This window comes from Myotis yumanensis, unplaced genomic scaffold (assembly GCF_028538775.1).
Source record: "Myotis yumanensis isolate MYYU_CA2020_CCGP unplaced genomic scaffold, mMyoYum1.0.hap1 SCAF_11, whole genome shotgun sequence".
Lineage (NCBI taxonomy): Eukaryota > Metazoa > Chordata > Mammalia > Chiroptera > Vespertilionidae > Myotis > Myotis yumanensis.
Window position 1 is genome coordinate 71,365,507 of NW_027223762.1, and position 17,486 is coordinate 71,382,992.

General features: G+C 43.7%; 1 protein-coding gene across 3 annotated transcripts in view; it reads right to left on the reverse strand.

Moving 5' to 3' along the window:
- The window catches only part of VWA3B (von Willebrand factor A domain containing 3B), a 144,620-nt gene that overhangs the window by 12,334 nt on the left and 114,800 nt on the right, over nt 1-17,486 (reverse strand). For all 3 annotated transcript variants that reach the window (XR_011473203.1, XM_070429900.1, XM_070429898.1), the window contains exon 23: nt 532-643. Coding sequence is in view for 2 of the 3 variants with exons in the window: in XM_070429900.1 (XP_070286001.1) it covers nt 532-643 (112 nt within the window). In the remaining variant the exon portion in view is untranslated. The remainder of the gene's footprint in view (nt 1-531; nt 644-17,486) is intronic.

The window sequence follows — 17,486 nt, forward strand, 5'->3', positions numbered from 1 at the left end:
TTCCCTCCGCTTAGAGCTCTCTTCTTCCAGGTAAGCTCATGGCCCGCCCCTGCTCCTTCAGGCCCTCACTCATCACCGTCCCCCGCAGCTCTTCATGGGCCACCACAGTTAGAATTTCTCCTTTCACCTCGACCCCTTCGTGCTGGATTTCTCTCTATAGCACCGTATCTGACACACTACATATGTATCCGGTTGCTCGTCCGTCTCCCTCGCTAGAATGTAACCTCCATGAAGATAAGAATTTCCATCTGTTTGCTCACCACACTAGCTTGAACAGCACTTTAGGAATATTACATACATGTTTGCAACCATAGTAAAACAAAGATTTATATTTTTGGTATTTATTTTATATATTTAAATGCCATTTAACAAAGAAAAATCAACCAAAAAAATGAGTTCGCGTGTCGCTTCTGACACGCGTGTCATAGGTTCGCCATCACTGTTCTAGGGAAAGCGCAGTTTGAGAACCGCTGGTCCCCTCCCTGATAGCATATCCTTTAACAAAGCAATCTTACAAAATAATATACCTACCTGGGAAATAAAAGCCATTTGCGTCACATCTTGCAATAACCCTCTGGCCTTTGAGGTGATGCAATTTTTTGGATTTGATTTTCTTTGTTGAATTTCCTTGAAATTTCTGGGGCTAAAAGATAAAAGATTATAAATGAAAGGAAAGTCAGTGCAGACAGTGACAGTCGCAGGCCCAGGTGTCTCAGGACTCAGATGGGAGTGCAGGACATGCGTGCGCTGTGCACTGTCTCTGGGAACTTCCTGCTCTCCGCTGCTGGGAACAGGCTTTCACCCAACTGACCTGAGAGCCTTGCTGCCTAAACATAATCAGATTTTTTAAAACAAAACAAAACCAAAAAAGCCAACCTTTTCCAGAGAATTGAAGCTGGATCCAGAGTCTTACAACATAATATTCAACACATCATTATACAATCCAAAATGCAACAGACAAAAAAAGCAAGCCAATATGACCAGTTCTCAAGGTATGAGGCGATGGATAGATCACAATACTGAGATGACCCAGGTGTTGTAATGATCAGATAAAGACTTAAACCAGCAATTACAGTCCATGACATGAAGCAAATACCTTTGAAATGAATGGAAAATGTTTTCGGCAGAGAAATAGAAACTATAAAAACTATAAAAATAACAAAATGAAAATTTTAGAAGTAAAAAAATAATACCTGGAAGGGCTTAATAGTAGAATTGATATGACAGAAGAGACAAATCAACAGAAATTATTCAATCTGAAGAACACAGAGGAAAAGAGGGGTTTTAAAAATGAGCAAGGCCCTTCCTATTCCAGGTGCCCCTTCAAAGCCAAGCCCAGCCCAGTTCTCTCTCGCTGGGCAAACTTACCAGGCAGATTCAGAAAAAGCAGAGGTGTATCCTTATGATGAATATTATCTAGTCATTTATATCTGACTAGAGGCCTAGTGCACGGATTTGTGTACTGGTGGGGTCCCTCAGCCTGGCTTGCACCTCTCTCAATCCGGGACCACTCAGGGGATGTTGGACTGCTGGTTTCGGCCTGATCCCCGCAGGCCAGGCCGAGGGACCCAATGATGCATGAATCTATGCACCGGGCCTGTGGTATGCATATAAGATATTTGGTTAATCTCTTCCCACCCTCCCCCTTCCCCTCGTCCCTCTGAGATTCATCAGTCTGTTCCATGTTTCCATGCCTGTGAGTTGAGCGTCTGCCCTGTGGTGGTCAGTGCGCAGCCTAGCTACCGGTTGAATGGTCGAACGAACGGTCAAACAGTCGAACGGTCGCTTAGGCTTTCATATATAGAGATATATACTGATTAATGGTTATCCAAGGTGAGGGTGCAAATAGATGGACTGCAAATGGGCATGAGGGGTCTCTTTGGGGTGATGGGAATGTGCTAAAACTGGATTGTGGTGGTGGTTGACAGCTCAGTCAATTTTACTAAAAATCACTGAGTTGAAATAGGTTGAGCTTTGTCAAATTAATATTTCTATAAATCTGTGGTGGTGTTTTTTTTTAAAGGAAGTAAAAATAGACAGCCATTTATTTATGGTTTGCTCCATTATTTTACATACAGTGGGCTATGGAGTGAATGAGTATAGAAGCTTCAATAAACTAACAAAATAGAAACAGACTCATAGAGAACAGACTGACAGCTGTCAGAGGGGAGGCGGTGGGGGGCTGGGTGAAAAAGGTGAAGGGATTAAGCAAAGAAAAACACCACCTCATAGACACAGACACCAGTATGGCAATTACCGAGGGAAAAGGCGGGGCGGGGGGGGGGGAGTAGAAGCTGGTAAAGGGGGGATAAATGGTGATGGAAGGGGACTGGGTTTGTGGTGGTGAACACACAATACAATAGACAGATGACGTATAATAGAATTGTTCACCTGAAGCCTATATAATTTTATTAACCAATGCCACCCCAATAAGTTCAATAAAAATTTTAAAAAAGAAATAGGAAGAAAAAGATAAACCAAATAGGCCTTTTCCTTCAAATCACTACATTGCAGAAACTGGAGATTTTCCCTGCTAGATTTTTTAAAAAAAATTTTTTCCCTGTCTCAACCATTAATTTATTAATTCTTGGGTTTCTTAAAGAAATTAGTCCTCCTCAATCTGACTGCCCAGCAACATCATTCTCCAGCTTCTCTTTGCAGACAGTCAAGTGTCCCTCTTCTCCATGAAAGAAAGCCAACAGCAGGTGTTTTCACATGCATTTTGAGCTTACTTTTTTGCAATGTTATGATCATACCATAAATAAAGTGTTAAATGCATATTTTATGAGTTCATCTATGGGACTCCACTTAAGCAAATCTCTAATTTATGAGGCGATTGACTATAAAATTTAAATAACTTCAGGTGGTCTCCACACCATTTGCTCTTGGCCATTATTCATTCCAGTACAGTTAGGATATGAGTGGGCCCACCTCCAGGGCGGCTGCTGCGACTGGTGCAGCGTCAATCATCTGGGCCTGTTTGGACACGCTGCACAGGCTCATTAGAACTAGTGGGGGCCTGGCCGATCTCCTGGGAGATGAACACTGGGAGCCAGGTCCTCAGAAATGAAGAAGTGGGAATCAAGGGGTAGTCTCTTGAAGGAACTGTGGGATATGATCCAATGTCGGCCTATGCAGACACGGACGAAATGCCAGATGAGCACTACCCTTTTGTTTATGGTGTTCCCATTTAGCCGGATTTTGCTTGGGTACTTCCATTCTATTTTTACTAATGCAGTCAGTATGTCAGAGGACAGTCAACATCACTGGTATATGGTGAATTTCAGCTGCTTGTTCCTGGCCTGTCACACCTTCCATGGGAGATTCAGAATGACCGGCAGTCGGAAATGGCCTCAAAGGGAGGAGCCTGGGCCAGGCGGCAGGAGGGGCCAGACCAAGTGCTGCCTGCTGGCTGTGGGACTTTGGGCAACTTTTTACCCTTCCTGAGAGTCAGTTTCTGCAAATGCAAAACGAGGGGATAACCTAAGTGCTCTCTAACGCCTTTGTCCAGGAGATTCCAGCCTTACTAGGCCTTCCTGTACTGCAGGCACCACTGTCAGCCCTTGTGTAAACTGTCTGCAGTTTTTACAGTTTGAGGGAAATGTGCCAGCCAGGACTATGACCGTGAGTAGCACAATTTTCTGTCATCACACCCACAGAGATGCCCATATCACAGTCACGTAGGAGCCACATAAAGTTTCCCACAGACCCACGTAAAGCTTCTAATTAGATAGAATTTAGAATCTTGAGAATCTGGAACAAGATGAATTAAATCATTGTTACTTAAAAACCTTTACCTAAAGGTAAACTTCCATGAAGGTTACCTTTCCATAAAGCTAACTTCTACAGCCACCCGCTTCATGCCACCAGGATTCAAAGCCAAGACCGATCGACCCGGGAGGCACCTGCCGGTGGCCACGGAGCCACCAGACAGCCTCTCTGCCTCCAGGCAGATAACAAGTGTTCTTCCAGACAGATGACCACATCGACCCAGAAAGGTCTTTTCCCATTTAGATTTCATCAGTATAACAGGGAAGCCATTAAAAGGACCTACGCCTAGATACAGTCAAGATTCTAAATGAGGGTAATCGCATAACTAACTTACCTAACCCCTCTTTCCTCCAGATTCCAAATATTGATTTGGTTCTCTCAATATCCTTGCCGGCTGCTTCCGGAGGGGCGAGGCCCTGGGAGGCAGGTCAGAGGGTGTGGGGGGGACAGGCTGGCACTGGCTCTGCGCGCCTCCCGCCCCGTCTCTCCAGCTCTACTCCCTGCTCAGGACCAGCGCTGCCGGGACCCAGGCAGCACTACTTCCTGCCGCCCCTTCAACCTCCTGCTCTTGCCATTGCTGGGGGCCTCGGATACCGGGGCTGCCTTAGCCCTACCTCCACCTCTGCAGGAAGTCCCTTCCCTAACGTTTCTTCACGTGGACCAACTGAATGAGAGTCTGTTTCCTGCCTGGACCCCACTGATAAGGCCTCCACATGGCTCTCCCGATTCGGAGGTCAGTGGCCAGCCCACACCTGTTCAGGGTAGAGCCATGACTGTGGAAGAGAGACCCCAGGGGCAGGAGAGAGCTGGGGGCCAGCAGCGCATCTCCAGCGGGGGTGCCTCGGGCGTCAGCAGGAAGAGATAACCTGGCTGGGACTTTTGTCACCTCGGGGATCCCTAGAGCTGATCCCACCTTTCCACTCCTGAACATCAGATACTAGACGGCAACTCTGTAGATAATACGGAGGGTTTGTGGGCGTTTCCCTTCCTTCCTTTTGATTCCCTTCAGTGGCTGGTGTCCCTGAGCAGGATTTTCTCAATCATGAGGTGAGCACTTCTCTTTGGCTCCCTCTCTGTCCCATCAGGGCGCCTCACGCTCCTCTGAGTCCCACCCTGGCCCCGTGTCCTCGCATCACTCCTCAGGAGCCCGCTGGGTCCCGTTTCCGGATGCTAGCTTATCACCGAGGTGCTGGCCTGGGTGTGCAGCTGCCATTCTTCCTGTGATGGCAACATCACTGGCGCACAATCCAGACTCGCATATCCCACCCTCACACCCGGGAGCTATGTGCCCCTGGAGAACAGTGCCAGTCACTGCTGAGTTAGTCTTCCCACCAGACCAAGCATCAGCCCCGCAGGCTAAACTTTTACTCGTGGCAGGAGAAAGGTGTGATGCCTCCCTTCTCCCTGTATGGAGGGAACACTGGTCACTGTAAAAGGATGGACTACAACACAAGAATGACAACTGGCCAGATTATTATTGGAAACAAAGATAACAAATTCTGACTTCATTTTATACAATTTTATACAATTCCAAGACCTTTCCCTTTAGTCTCCCCAACTAATTCTCTCCCGTGTGGTATAAAAGTCACAGCCCAATGTGATGTTTTCAAGTCCAAGGTCTCTCTTCCTTCCTTCATTCTCTCAGTCTCACCTCACCCAGTCTCACCCATATCCTCCCTCCTGTGCATTTTCCTAGCGCTCTTTTTGAGGAAGCCACAGACTCCAGCTTCCTTCCAGTCACAGCCCTGAGAAGTACGTGCACCCAGCCTTGTGAGGAACCTCCAAGGCCTCTCCTGGGCTGCTTACAGCTCAACAAGACTTTCTGCCTCCGAATTTTCCAAGGAGGTCAGGTTTCCAGGTGCAGAGAGCCCACTGGGTCCTCCTGGGCCTGGAAGCTGTGGGGTTTGCCCGGGAGCACACCGTGTTACTGAGGAAATGCTGTAGGAAGTGTGGCTGGGGCTCCTTAGACTGGGAGGTTAACTGTGATTCAGATGCCTTCTCCTGTTCCTACCTCTGAAAGCTCAGGATTGGTCAATGAGGTGAAGTCTGCAACCATGGCAACAAGAAGTGCTAGTGAGGGAGTTTTCAGGGGAATTTAAAATTTCAGTCTCATGACTTTCATTATGTGGTCACACTCAAACAAACTTGGGTTTGCTACACATTTTCAATACAATCCTGGGAGTCTTAATAAGTAAGAGAAGGTTTCATCCTCTCCAACTTATAACCATTAATCAAAATTCTTGTTCTTTCCTAAAAGGATTTAAAATGAGGCTCTATTTATATACGAATCAGTAAACAGGACTTGCATCTGTGATGAATTTCACTCAAGGACCCCACAAGGCCTTACAATCTTGAGCTCTAGTCCCAACCAACGTTTTCTCTGGCCGTGACCTTTTTCACTCTGGTCAAGACCTATTAGTGGGTTGTGAAATTGATCTGTGGGGTCTGACCAAAATGGAATGAAAAGTATCTCAGGATACATCACACATGGTAAGGAGAAGTATCATTTTAAGAAAATAATATACACAATCTTCCATTGTAGAAGGCCATGCAAAGAATGGAAAGAGCTCTGAAGATAAGTTGCCAAAAATGACCCCTCATTCATTACCTATAGACAACAGTCCTGGGACACAGGGATGCCCCCTTGGACAGACCATGGGGGCTTTGGGCACCCTGTGTGAGGACAGGGCAGTAAAGGGGGAGCCTTAGCCCCTGACCAAGAAGGGGGCAAGAGTAGACCCATTGACACCATTACACAAACTGTCTCCTCTCACTCTGGTTCATGCTCAGGTTCCCACCATCGCTTTCTCCTCTCCTGCCCTACAAAGATCTTGAAGCACTGATCTTCACTTCCTATATTTACTTCCTTGACTTCTACTCACACCTCTACCCACTGTAAACTAGCTTCTGCCCCCAGACTTCCAAGAAATTACTCTGGCTAAGGCCGTGAGTGACCCCCCTCTTGCCAAATGAAATGGCTTTCAGACATCCTTCTGTGTGACTTTTCACGACTCCTCAGGGATGGCCTTCCTCACGGAGAAAGCATTCTGGACACCGAGGTGGAGGGTGTGTCCTGTGGCGGGCGCACCCTTGTGCTGCACCTGTCCGACCGCACCAGGTGTGGCCTCACAGCCGTTTGCAGGTGGGCGCTGTGATTTTTCTATCTTAAGTGAAGAAACGAGGCGTGGAGGGCCTGGCTGTCACGCAGCTAGAACGCGGCAGCGCTGAGACCTGCGTTCAGGTCTGTCTCACTCCAGGTCCAGGCTCTTGCATCAGAGCTCCGTACCCTGGGCCGCCTGCTCCTCTAACTTCCCTGCTTCTGTCACTCCACTGTCTGCTCTTCCTCTCAACACCTCAGATGATCTGCAGATAAACCTCCTTAACTTAGGTTTCTCTGCCAAGCTCCAAACATGTGCTGTCTTTGGCCTCTCACTTGGGTACCCCATGGACATCTGAGAATCAAGGGGACCTAAAGTGACTTACCTTTCCCTGAAAATATGTTTTACCCATTTTTTTTATTTATTAATTCAAATATTTATGCATTCCTACGAGGTACTCATGGCACTGGGAGTATCCAGCACACAATGGACAAAAGCCCACCCTTATTCTATTAGGAGAGACAGATCATAAAGAAATATACAATGTCAGGCAGTAAAATAAGCTGAAGAAAACAATGTGGTAAGGAGTTAGGGAATGACAGGGGTTTAGATGGCTGTCCAGGGAACACTGTGGCCCTGAGAAGCAGGGGCCGTATGGAAGTGGTTGACAGTATCTCTGTCTCCCCAGTTGTCCAAGACAGGAATCTGTGGGCACCCTCGCCTTTACCCCTGGCTTGCCACACACATGCACTTTCCACAAGTCATGTTCCTGTTTCCTATTCCCTCCCCACTCTCAGGCTTGGCTCAAGACTCAACGCCTCTCAGGGGAATGCTGCACCTGGTTTTGGCATTTCCCCTCCACATTGGTTCTCATCTTGCTGCCAAAAGAATCTCTCCAAGACACAGATTTTCTAACATCTTACACTTGCTGAAAACCCGTCCCTGAGAATTCATTTCCTATAGGCACCTATAGGCCGTGGTCCTAGGAGGGAATTCCAGGTTCCTCATATTCTAGTGCCATCTTCCCTTTTCGTCTCTTCGCCTTCCCCCGGGGATCCCCCCCCTGGGGAGCCCACCATATTATTCCCACCTCTCTGCCTTTTCACAGACTGTGTCTTTCCCTCAGAACATTTCTCACACCACAACCCTTACACATTCTTCCAGACCAAACTTAATTACCCCCTCCATGAAACTTTCCCTAGCTCCCAGTCAGAACTGTTCACGTTTTCCCATCTGCTAGTTGCTCTATGGGTATGCCTCTGTTGCCACATCTGTAATAATCTTATATAAGGATCTGGGTTTCATTCATTCAATAAATATTTGCTGAGTGCTCGCCGTGTGCCAGACACCATTCTCAGTGCTATGGATGCAGCTATAAAGAAGGCCAGACAAGGTCTCGGCGCTCACAGAGCTTATGTTCTATTCCAACATGTCTCCTCCACTAGGCTGGGCCCAAGTCCTCAGTGCAGTTAACAAGCCCCCACTGTGCACCCAGGGTAGAGAAGCACCTTGCGAGGCCCCAAGGAGACAGAGAGAACAGCTGGCCCAACTGTGTCAAGCATGGAATCTAGTCTAGGTTAGGGAGTGAACAAATATTTTTAGATGAAGAATTATGGAAATTATATTTATCCCCACACTGTGGCTAAGGGAAATAAACAAACTGAACAATTAACTTATATCCCATAAAGAATGAGCTTCTGATTTCCACAATTCTAGATAAATTCATCAGAACACAGTCTTTATTCTGAACCACAAGTCTTCCTTTCACTCCGTCAGCAACACTTCCCATTTTTAAATGTAATGTGATGTAGAGCATGAAGAGTGCTGCCGAATCCTGTTGTTGGGCAGTGGTGTCTACACAGTTCACCACAGGAAGGCCCATCGTTTGGGACCTGTAATGCTCTGTCTCCCAGCTAGAGGGAGGGAGGATTCGATCTGTGGGTTTAGGTACTTCTAATACCTAGAGTAGTGCTTGGCACCTTATAGGGACTAAAAAATATCTCGATGAATAAAAGAAAAAACAAACAGAGAGGAAGCCGCATGATGAAAAAGAGTTCCTTGAAAAAAAAACCCAAGATGGCGGCATAGGTAAACACCGGAGATTGCTGCTTAGCACAACCACTTCAAGAATACAACTAAAAGAGGGAATGGACATCATCCAGAACCACAGGAAGGCTGGCTGAGTGGAAATTCTACAACTAGAAGGAAAGAGAAAAGCATACCAAGACTCAGAGGAGCTGCGGTGCGGAAGTAAAGCACAGAGGTACAGAGGCGCATGCGGAGAGGGCTGGCGGCTAAGGACACCGTTGTCATTTTCAATCGGGAGGGAGTCTCAAGCTCTGAGCTCCAGTTCCGGGCGAGTCTCTGGGGACCCAGACTCATACAGGAGAAACTGGACTGTCTGGCATCGGTCGGAACTCGAGGGCAGCTTTCTTTTGGAGGTGCTTGCAGCGATTGCTGGGACACTGAGAAGCAGGGCCTCTGAAGGCAGCCATAGCTGCTTGCTCTGCTCTGTTGATCCCCTGGCACCCCCGCCCCGCCCAAGCTGTGTGCCGGCTTTTGCATATGAAAGGCCTGGCCCTTTGCAATCTGAAAATTACCTAACAAACTGCAGCTGGCCCAAGGCCCCACGGCAAGTTGCATTGCTTCACAGCTGAGCTCCTGCTGGGTAGCCTCAGGCAGAGGCTAGATTAGTACCTCCTTAGAGATCCAGGAGCCAGTGTGCCCTGTGGTCAGAGTGGGACCATCCAGATTGCAGCTCCTTGGATCTATAAAGGACACACTCAGGGGGCAGACTCAGTGAGCACCAAAGCCTCACTGAAGCAAGTCTTGCCCCGAAGGGGTGTTTCCAGCACAGAAGTTCTCTCACTGCAGACACAGCTGATTCTCACAGCCAATTGGCCTGGAGGTCAATTCCTCCCAGTGATACCTACAACAATCAAGGCTTAACTACAACAAGACTGTGCACAAAACCCACAAGGGGGTACACCAAGAGTGTCCACCTCAGGTAATTGGGGAGGCTGAGCCACTGGGCCCTATAGGACACCTAGCACAGAAAGCCACTCTATCAACACAGGGAAGCATAAAAAATGCGGAGACAAAGAAACAGGACACAAATGACAGAAATGGAGGAAAGCAAACTACTGGATATAGAGTTCAAAACCACACTTTTAAGGTTTTTCAAGAACTTTCTAGAAATCGCCAATAAATTTAGTAAGACCCTCAAAAAGTCTGGTGAGACTGCCAATAAATGTAGTGAGACCCTCAAGAAATCTAGTGAGACCCGCGAGGTTATGAAAAAGGACCAACTAGAAATTAAGCATACACTGACTGAAATAAAGGATATTATGCAGAGTTCCAACAGCAGACTAGAGGATTGTAAGAATCAAGTCAAAGATTTGAAATACAAAGAAGCAAAAAACACCCAACCGGAAAAGCAAAATGAAAAAAGAATCCAAAAATACAAAGATAGTATAAGGAGCCTCTGGGACAGCTTCAAGCGTACCAACATCTGAATTATAGGGGTGCCAGAAGAAGAGAGAGAGCAAGATATTGAAAACCTATTTGAAGAAATAATGACAGAAAACTTCCCCTACCTGGTGAAAGAAATAGACTTACAAGTCCAGGAAGCACAGAGTACCCCAAACAAAAGGAATCCAAAGAGGACCATACCAAGACACATCATAATTAAAATGTCAAGGGCAAAAGACAAAGAGAGAATCTTAAAAGCAGCAAGAGAAAGACAGTCAGTTACCTACAAGGGAGTACCCATAGGACTGGCAGCTGATTTCTCAACAGAAACTATGCAGGCCAGAAGTGAGTGGCAAGAAATATTCAAAGTGATGAATGCCAAGAACCTACAACCAAGATTACTTTATCCAGCAAAGCTATCATTCAGAAGTGAAGGTCAGATAAAGAGCTTCACAGATAAGGAAAAGGTAAAGGAGTTCATCACCACCAAACCAGTATTATATGAAATGCTGAAAGGTATTCTTTAAGAAGAGGAAGAAGAAGAAAAAGGTAAAGATACAAATAGTGAACAACAAATACACATCTATCAACAAGTGAATCTAAAAATCAAGTGAATAAATAATCTGATGAACAGAATGAACTGGTGATTATAATAGAATCAGGGGCATAGAACGGGAGTGGACTGACTATTCTTGGCGGGGGGGGGGGAAGCGGTGTGGGGGATGGGGGAAGAGACTGGACAAAAATTGTTCACCTGTGGATGAGGACAGTGGGGGGGGGGGGGGGGGGGAGGTGAGGGCGGAGGGTGGGGTGGGTACTGGGTGGAGGAGAGCTATGGGGGGAAAAAAGAGGAACAACTGTGATAATCTGAACAATAAAGATTTAATTTTTTTAAAAAAAGAGTTCCTTTCAGGGAGAAGGAGCTAATTCACCTTCAGTCTTCTTGATTCTTGGGTACCTGCAGGACATCTAGGGGAGGCAGCCCAACAGACAGCCACACATTTGGAAGCATCAGATGGTGCCTCCCAAGAAAACATTAAACAGTACTTAAGGAAGTAAATTTTTAAAAATAAAAACAAAAAACTATATATGTAAATATATATAAAACAAAATAAATAAAAATGATAAATACATGATAAAAAGTTTGCATTCTGAACAAAAGAAATAGCTTTCTACACTGAAGGAAGAAATGTCATTTTTGAGGGGGGGAAATAAAATTAAATAAAAACACACACACACAGGAATCTAGAACAGCAACTACAGAATATCAGGCAAAACCAATATCACTCAGCAAAGATTGAAACAAAATATGATGGATCTCAAAGGTCAGTGCTTTGGATGTAATTTTAAGACTGTTCTATGGTGAAAATTAAATAGAACTCAGTAAGGTTTCAGATGAACTATTCCAGGTCTATCATAGCCATCTGCAGTCAGAAAAGGGGTGTTATATTTGCAACAGTATTTAAAGCCCCAAAATGTTCATGCCCTCTGATCTAAGGATCCCACTCCTAAAAATTTATCCTAATAAATTAAACTATGTGCACCACAGAAATCATTAAAACAGAATGTGAAAGGGAAGAAAACTGGAAAATAAGCTAACTGTCCAACATTCAGTGAAGAGTTAAATAAATCAGTGTATATATATACACACACCATGAAGTGTTATATAATCACAAAAATACCAATCTCATGACTCTGTCAAAACAAAGAGAAAGTATATGAGATAATGCTAAATTAAAAAGCAGAAGATAAAATGATTATGGACACTCTGACTTCATCTATGTAAAAAATATATTCAAGGAGGAAAAAAACTAGAAGCAAAAGATTCAAAGGGATAATAAATAATAAAGCACTCCTATAATAAATTATTCTTTCTTTTTACAAGCTTTGTTTTATTAACAATAATTGCTAGCACTTAAAGTGGGCTTTCAATACTGTTCTTTAAATGCTCATTTTACTCTCATAATAATCCTCTGAGGCAGATACTACTAATATTCCTATTTTATAAGTAAAAAAAACCTAAACTTTAGAGACAAGAGAAGGCTAAAGGAGTCCAGTACCACTAAACTAGCACTGCAAGAAATGTTAGAGGGATTGCATTAAGAAGAAGAAATAGAGAAATAGAGGAACATAGGCATAAAGAAAAAATGGCAATAAATAAGGACCTATCAATAATAACCTTAAATATAAATGATCAAATGCTCCAATCAAAAGACATAGGGTAGCTGAATGAATACAAAAACATGCCCCAATTATATGCTGTCTACAAGAGACCCACCTCAGAACAAAAGATTCACACAGGATGGAAGTGAAGGGATGAAAAAAAAATATTCTGTGCAAATGGAAATAAAAAAAAATAAAATAAAACTGGGGTAGCAATACTCATATCTGACAAAACAGACCTGAAAATAAAGCTATAAAAGAGACAAAAAAGGTCACTACATAATACTAAAGGGATCACTCCAACAAAAGGATGTAACCCTGGTAAACATATATGCACCCAATATAGGAGCACCCAAATATATACAGAAAATCTTGGTGGACTTTAAGGGAGAGATCGACAACAATACAATCATAGTAGGGGACTTTAACACCCCACTGTCATCAATGATAGATCTTCCAGACAACAAAAATCAACAAGGCAACAGTAACCTTAAATGACACACTGGATCAGATGGATTTAATTGATATCTTCAGAGCATTTCACCCAAAGCCACAGAATATACATTCTTCTCAAGTGCACATGGGTCATTCACAAAGATAGACCACGTGTTAGGACACAAAATAAGTCTTAACAAGTTCAAGAAGATTGAAATCATATCAAGCATCTTCTCAGACCACAATGGCATGAAATCAGAAATCAGCTACAATAAACACACTCAAAAACAATATAGTACATGGAGGCTAAATAACATGCATTAAATAATGAATGGGTTACCAAATAGATCAAAGAAGAAATAAAAAACATCCTGGCCCTATTTGGTTTGGCTCAGTGGACAGAGCGTTGGTCTGCATAACAGAGAGTCCCAGGGTTGATTCTGGTCAAGGGCATGTACCTTGGTTTCAGGATCCTCCCCAGCCTGGGCCCTGGTCAGGGCTCATACAAGAGGATACCAATTGATGTGGTTCTCTCACATTGATATTTCTGTCTGTCTTTCCCTCTCTCTTCCACTCTCTTTAAAAGTCAATAGAAAAATATCCTCCAGTGAGAATTAAAACAACAAACAAACAAACAAAAAACATTCTGGAAACAAATGCAAATGAGCATATGGCAATCCAAAAATCTATGGGACACAGTGAAAGCATTCCTGAGAGGGAAGTTCATAGCACTACAGGCCTACCTCAAAAACAAAAAACAAAACAAAAAACAAACAAAAAATACTGGTAATAAGTTATCTAACACTACTACAACTTAAAGAATTAGAGCCCAAACCGATTTGGCTCAGTGGATAGAGTGTCGGCCTGCGGACTGAAAGGTCCCAGGTTCGATTCCGGTCAAGGGCATGTACCTGGGTTGCGGGCACATCCCCATTAGGAGATGGGCAGGAGGCAGCTGATTGATGTTTCTCTCTCATCGATGTTTCTGACTCTCTATCTCTCTCCCTTCCTCTCTGTAAAAAATCAATAAAATATATTTTAAAAAAAACCTAAAAATGGAACTCCCATTTGACCCTGTGATCCCACTTCTAGGAATATATCCCAAGAAACCAGAAACACCAATCAGAAAGGATATATGTACCCAGATGTTCATAGCAGCACAATTCACCATAGCTAAGATCTGGAAACAGCCTAAGTGCCCATCAGTAGATGAATGGATTAGAAAACTGTGGTACATCTACACGATGGAATACTATGCTGCTGTAAAAAAGAAGGAACTCTTACCATTTGCAATGGCATGGATGGAACTGGAGAGCATTATACTAAGTGAAATAAGCCAGTCAATGAAGGAAAAATACCACATGATCTCACTCATTCATGGATAATAAAGACCATTATAAACTTTTGAACAATAATAGATACAGAGGCAGAGCTGCCTCAAACTGATTGTCAAACTGCAGCGGGAAGACCAGGGAGGGTTGGGGGGCAGGAGGGAGGGGGGTAAGAGATCAACCGAAGGACTTGTATGCATGCATATAAGCATAACCAATGGACATAGACACTGGGGGGTAGGGGGGGGCCAGGGGATTGTCAAGAGCGGGGAAGAAAAAAAAGGACACATATGTAATACCCTTTGTAATACTTTAAGCAATAAAAAAAACAAAAAAACAAAACAAAACAAAAAAAACTACTAGATTTGGGAAAACCAAGATGGCTGCATAGGTAAACACCGGAGATTGCTGCTGCAAACAACCACTTCAAAAATACAACTAAAAGATGGAACTGACATCACCCAGAACCACAGGAAAGCTGGCTGAGGAGAGATTCTTCAACTAGAAGGAAAGAGAACAGCATACCGAGGCTCAGAGGAGGCGCAGTGTGGAAAATATAAAGGTACGGAGGTGTGCGTGGAGCCGGCTGGTGGCTGAGGGCGCAGTTGTTGTTTTCAATCAGGAGGGAGTCTCAGACTCTGTGCTCCAGATCCGGGTGAGTCTCTAGGGACTCAGACTCAAACGGGAGAAGCGGGATTGTCTGGCATCAGTTGGAACGTGAGGGCAGCTTTCTCTCCGAGGTTTGCAGCGGTTGCTGGGGTTCTGAGAAGCAGAGCCTCTGGGAACGGGACTGAGAGCAGCCATAACCGCTCACTCCGCCCGCCCTGTTGATCCCCTGCGACCCGCCCCGCCCAAGCCCTGTGCAGAGCCATTTGCCGGATAGCCTCAGGCAAAGACTAGATCAGTACCTCTCCAGAGGACAGAAGTTTTCCCACTGCAGCAGACACAGCTGATTCTCACAGCCAGTCGGCCTGGTGGTCAAATCCCTCTAGTATTAACTACAACAATCAAGGCTTAACTAGAACAAGACTGCGCACAAAGACCACAGGGGGTGCACCAAGAAAGCATAAAAAATGCGGAGACAAAAAAACATGACAGAAATGGAGGATATAGAGCTAAAAAACACAATTTTGAGGGCTTTCAATAATTTGCTAGAAGCTGCCAATAAACTTGATGAGAGCCTCACGAAATCTAATGAGACCCTCGATGTTGTGATAAAGAACCAACTAGAAATTAAGCATACACTGACTGAAATAAAGAATATTATACAGACACCCAATAACAGACCAGAGGAGCGCAAGAATCAAGTCAAAGATTTGAAATGCGAAGAAGCAAAAACACCCAACCGGAAAAGCAAAATGAAAAAGGAATCCAAAAATACGAAGATAGTGTAAGGAGCCTCTGGGACAGTTTCAAACGCACCAACATCAGAATTATAGGTGTACCAGAAGATGAAAGAGAGCAAGATATTGAAAACCTATTTGAAGAAATAATGACAGAAAACTTCGCCCACCTGGTGAAAGAAATGGACTTACAGGTCCAAGAAGCGCAGAGAACCCCAAACAAAAGGAATCCAAAGAGGACCACACCAAGACACATCATAATTAAAATGCCAAGAGCAAAACACAAAGAGAGAATCTTAAAAGCAGCAAGAGAAAGAGACTCAATTACCTACAAGGGAATACCCACACGACTGTCAGCTGATTTCTCAACAGAAACTTTGCAGGCCAGAAGGGAATGGCAAGAAATATTCAAAGTGATGAATAGCAAGAACCTACAACCAAGATTACTTTATCCAGCAAAGCTATCATTCAGAAGTGAAGGTCAGATAAAGAGCTTCACAGATAAGGAAAAGGTAAAGGAGTTCATCACCACCAAACCAGTATTATATGAAATGCTGAAAGGTATTCTTTAAGAAGAGGAAGAAGAAGAAAAAGGTAAAGATACAAATAGTGAACAACAAATACACATCTATCAACAAGTGAATCTAAGAATCAAGTGAATAAATAATCTGATATACAGAATGAACTGGTGATTATAATGAATCAGGGACATAGAAAGGGAATGGACTGACTATTCTTGGCGGGGGGAAGGGGAGTGGGAGATGCGGGAAGAGACTGGACAAAAATCGTGCACCTATGGATGAGGACAGTGGGTGAGGAGTGAGGGCGGAGGGTGGGGCGGGAACTGGGAGGAGGGGAGTTATGGGGCGGGGGGGGGGGGGGGGAGGGGAAAGAGGAACAAATGTAATCTGAACAATAAAGATTTAATTTAAAAAAAAAACTACTAGATTTAATAAATGAATTTGGAAATGTAACAGAATAGAAAATTAACACCCAAAAATCTATAGCATTTTTATACACCAATAGTGAATTCTCCGAAAAAACAAACAAACACTAAACAAACAATCCCATTTACCATTGCAACAACAACAAAAAATTAAAATACTTAGGAATAAATTTAACCAAGAAGGTAAAAGACTTGTACTTGGAAAACTAGAGGATGTTGAAAGAAGAGATAGTGGAAGATATAAACAAATGAAAGAATATACTGTGTTCATAGATTGGTAGAATTAACATCATTAAAGTGTCCATACTATCCAAAGCAATTTATAGATCCAATGCAAACCCTATTAAAATACCAATGGCATATTTCACAGATCTAGAACAAATACTCCAAACATTTATATAGAATCAAAAAAGATACCGAATAGCCACAGTAATCTTGATGAAGAAGAACAAAGTTGGAGGGATCACAATACTAGATATCAAGTTATACTACAAAGCCACTGTTCTCAAAACAGCCTGGTACAGGCACAAGAACAGACATATAGATCAATAGAACAGAACAGAGAACCCAGAAAGTGACCCAAACCACTATGCTCAATTAATATTTGACAAAGGAGGCAAGAACATACAATGGAGTCAAGACAATCTCTTCAATAAATGATGCTGAGAAAATTGGACACATACATAAAAAAAAAATGAAACTAGACCACCAACTTACACCATACACAACATTAAACTCAAAATGGATAAAAGACTTAAATGTAAGTCGTGAAACCATAAAAATCCTAGAAGAAACCATAGGCAGCAAAATCTCAGACACCTCTTGCTGCAATATGTTTGCAGATATATCTCCTAGGGCAAGAGAAACTAAGGAGAAAATAAACAAATGGGACTACATCAAAATAAAAAGCTTCTGCTCAGCAAAAGAA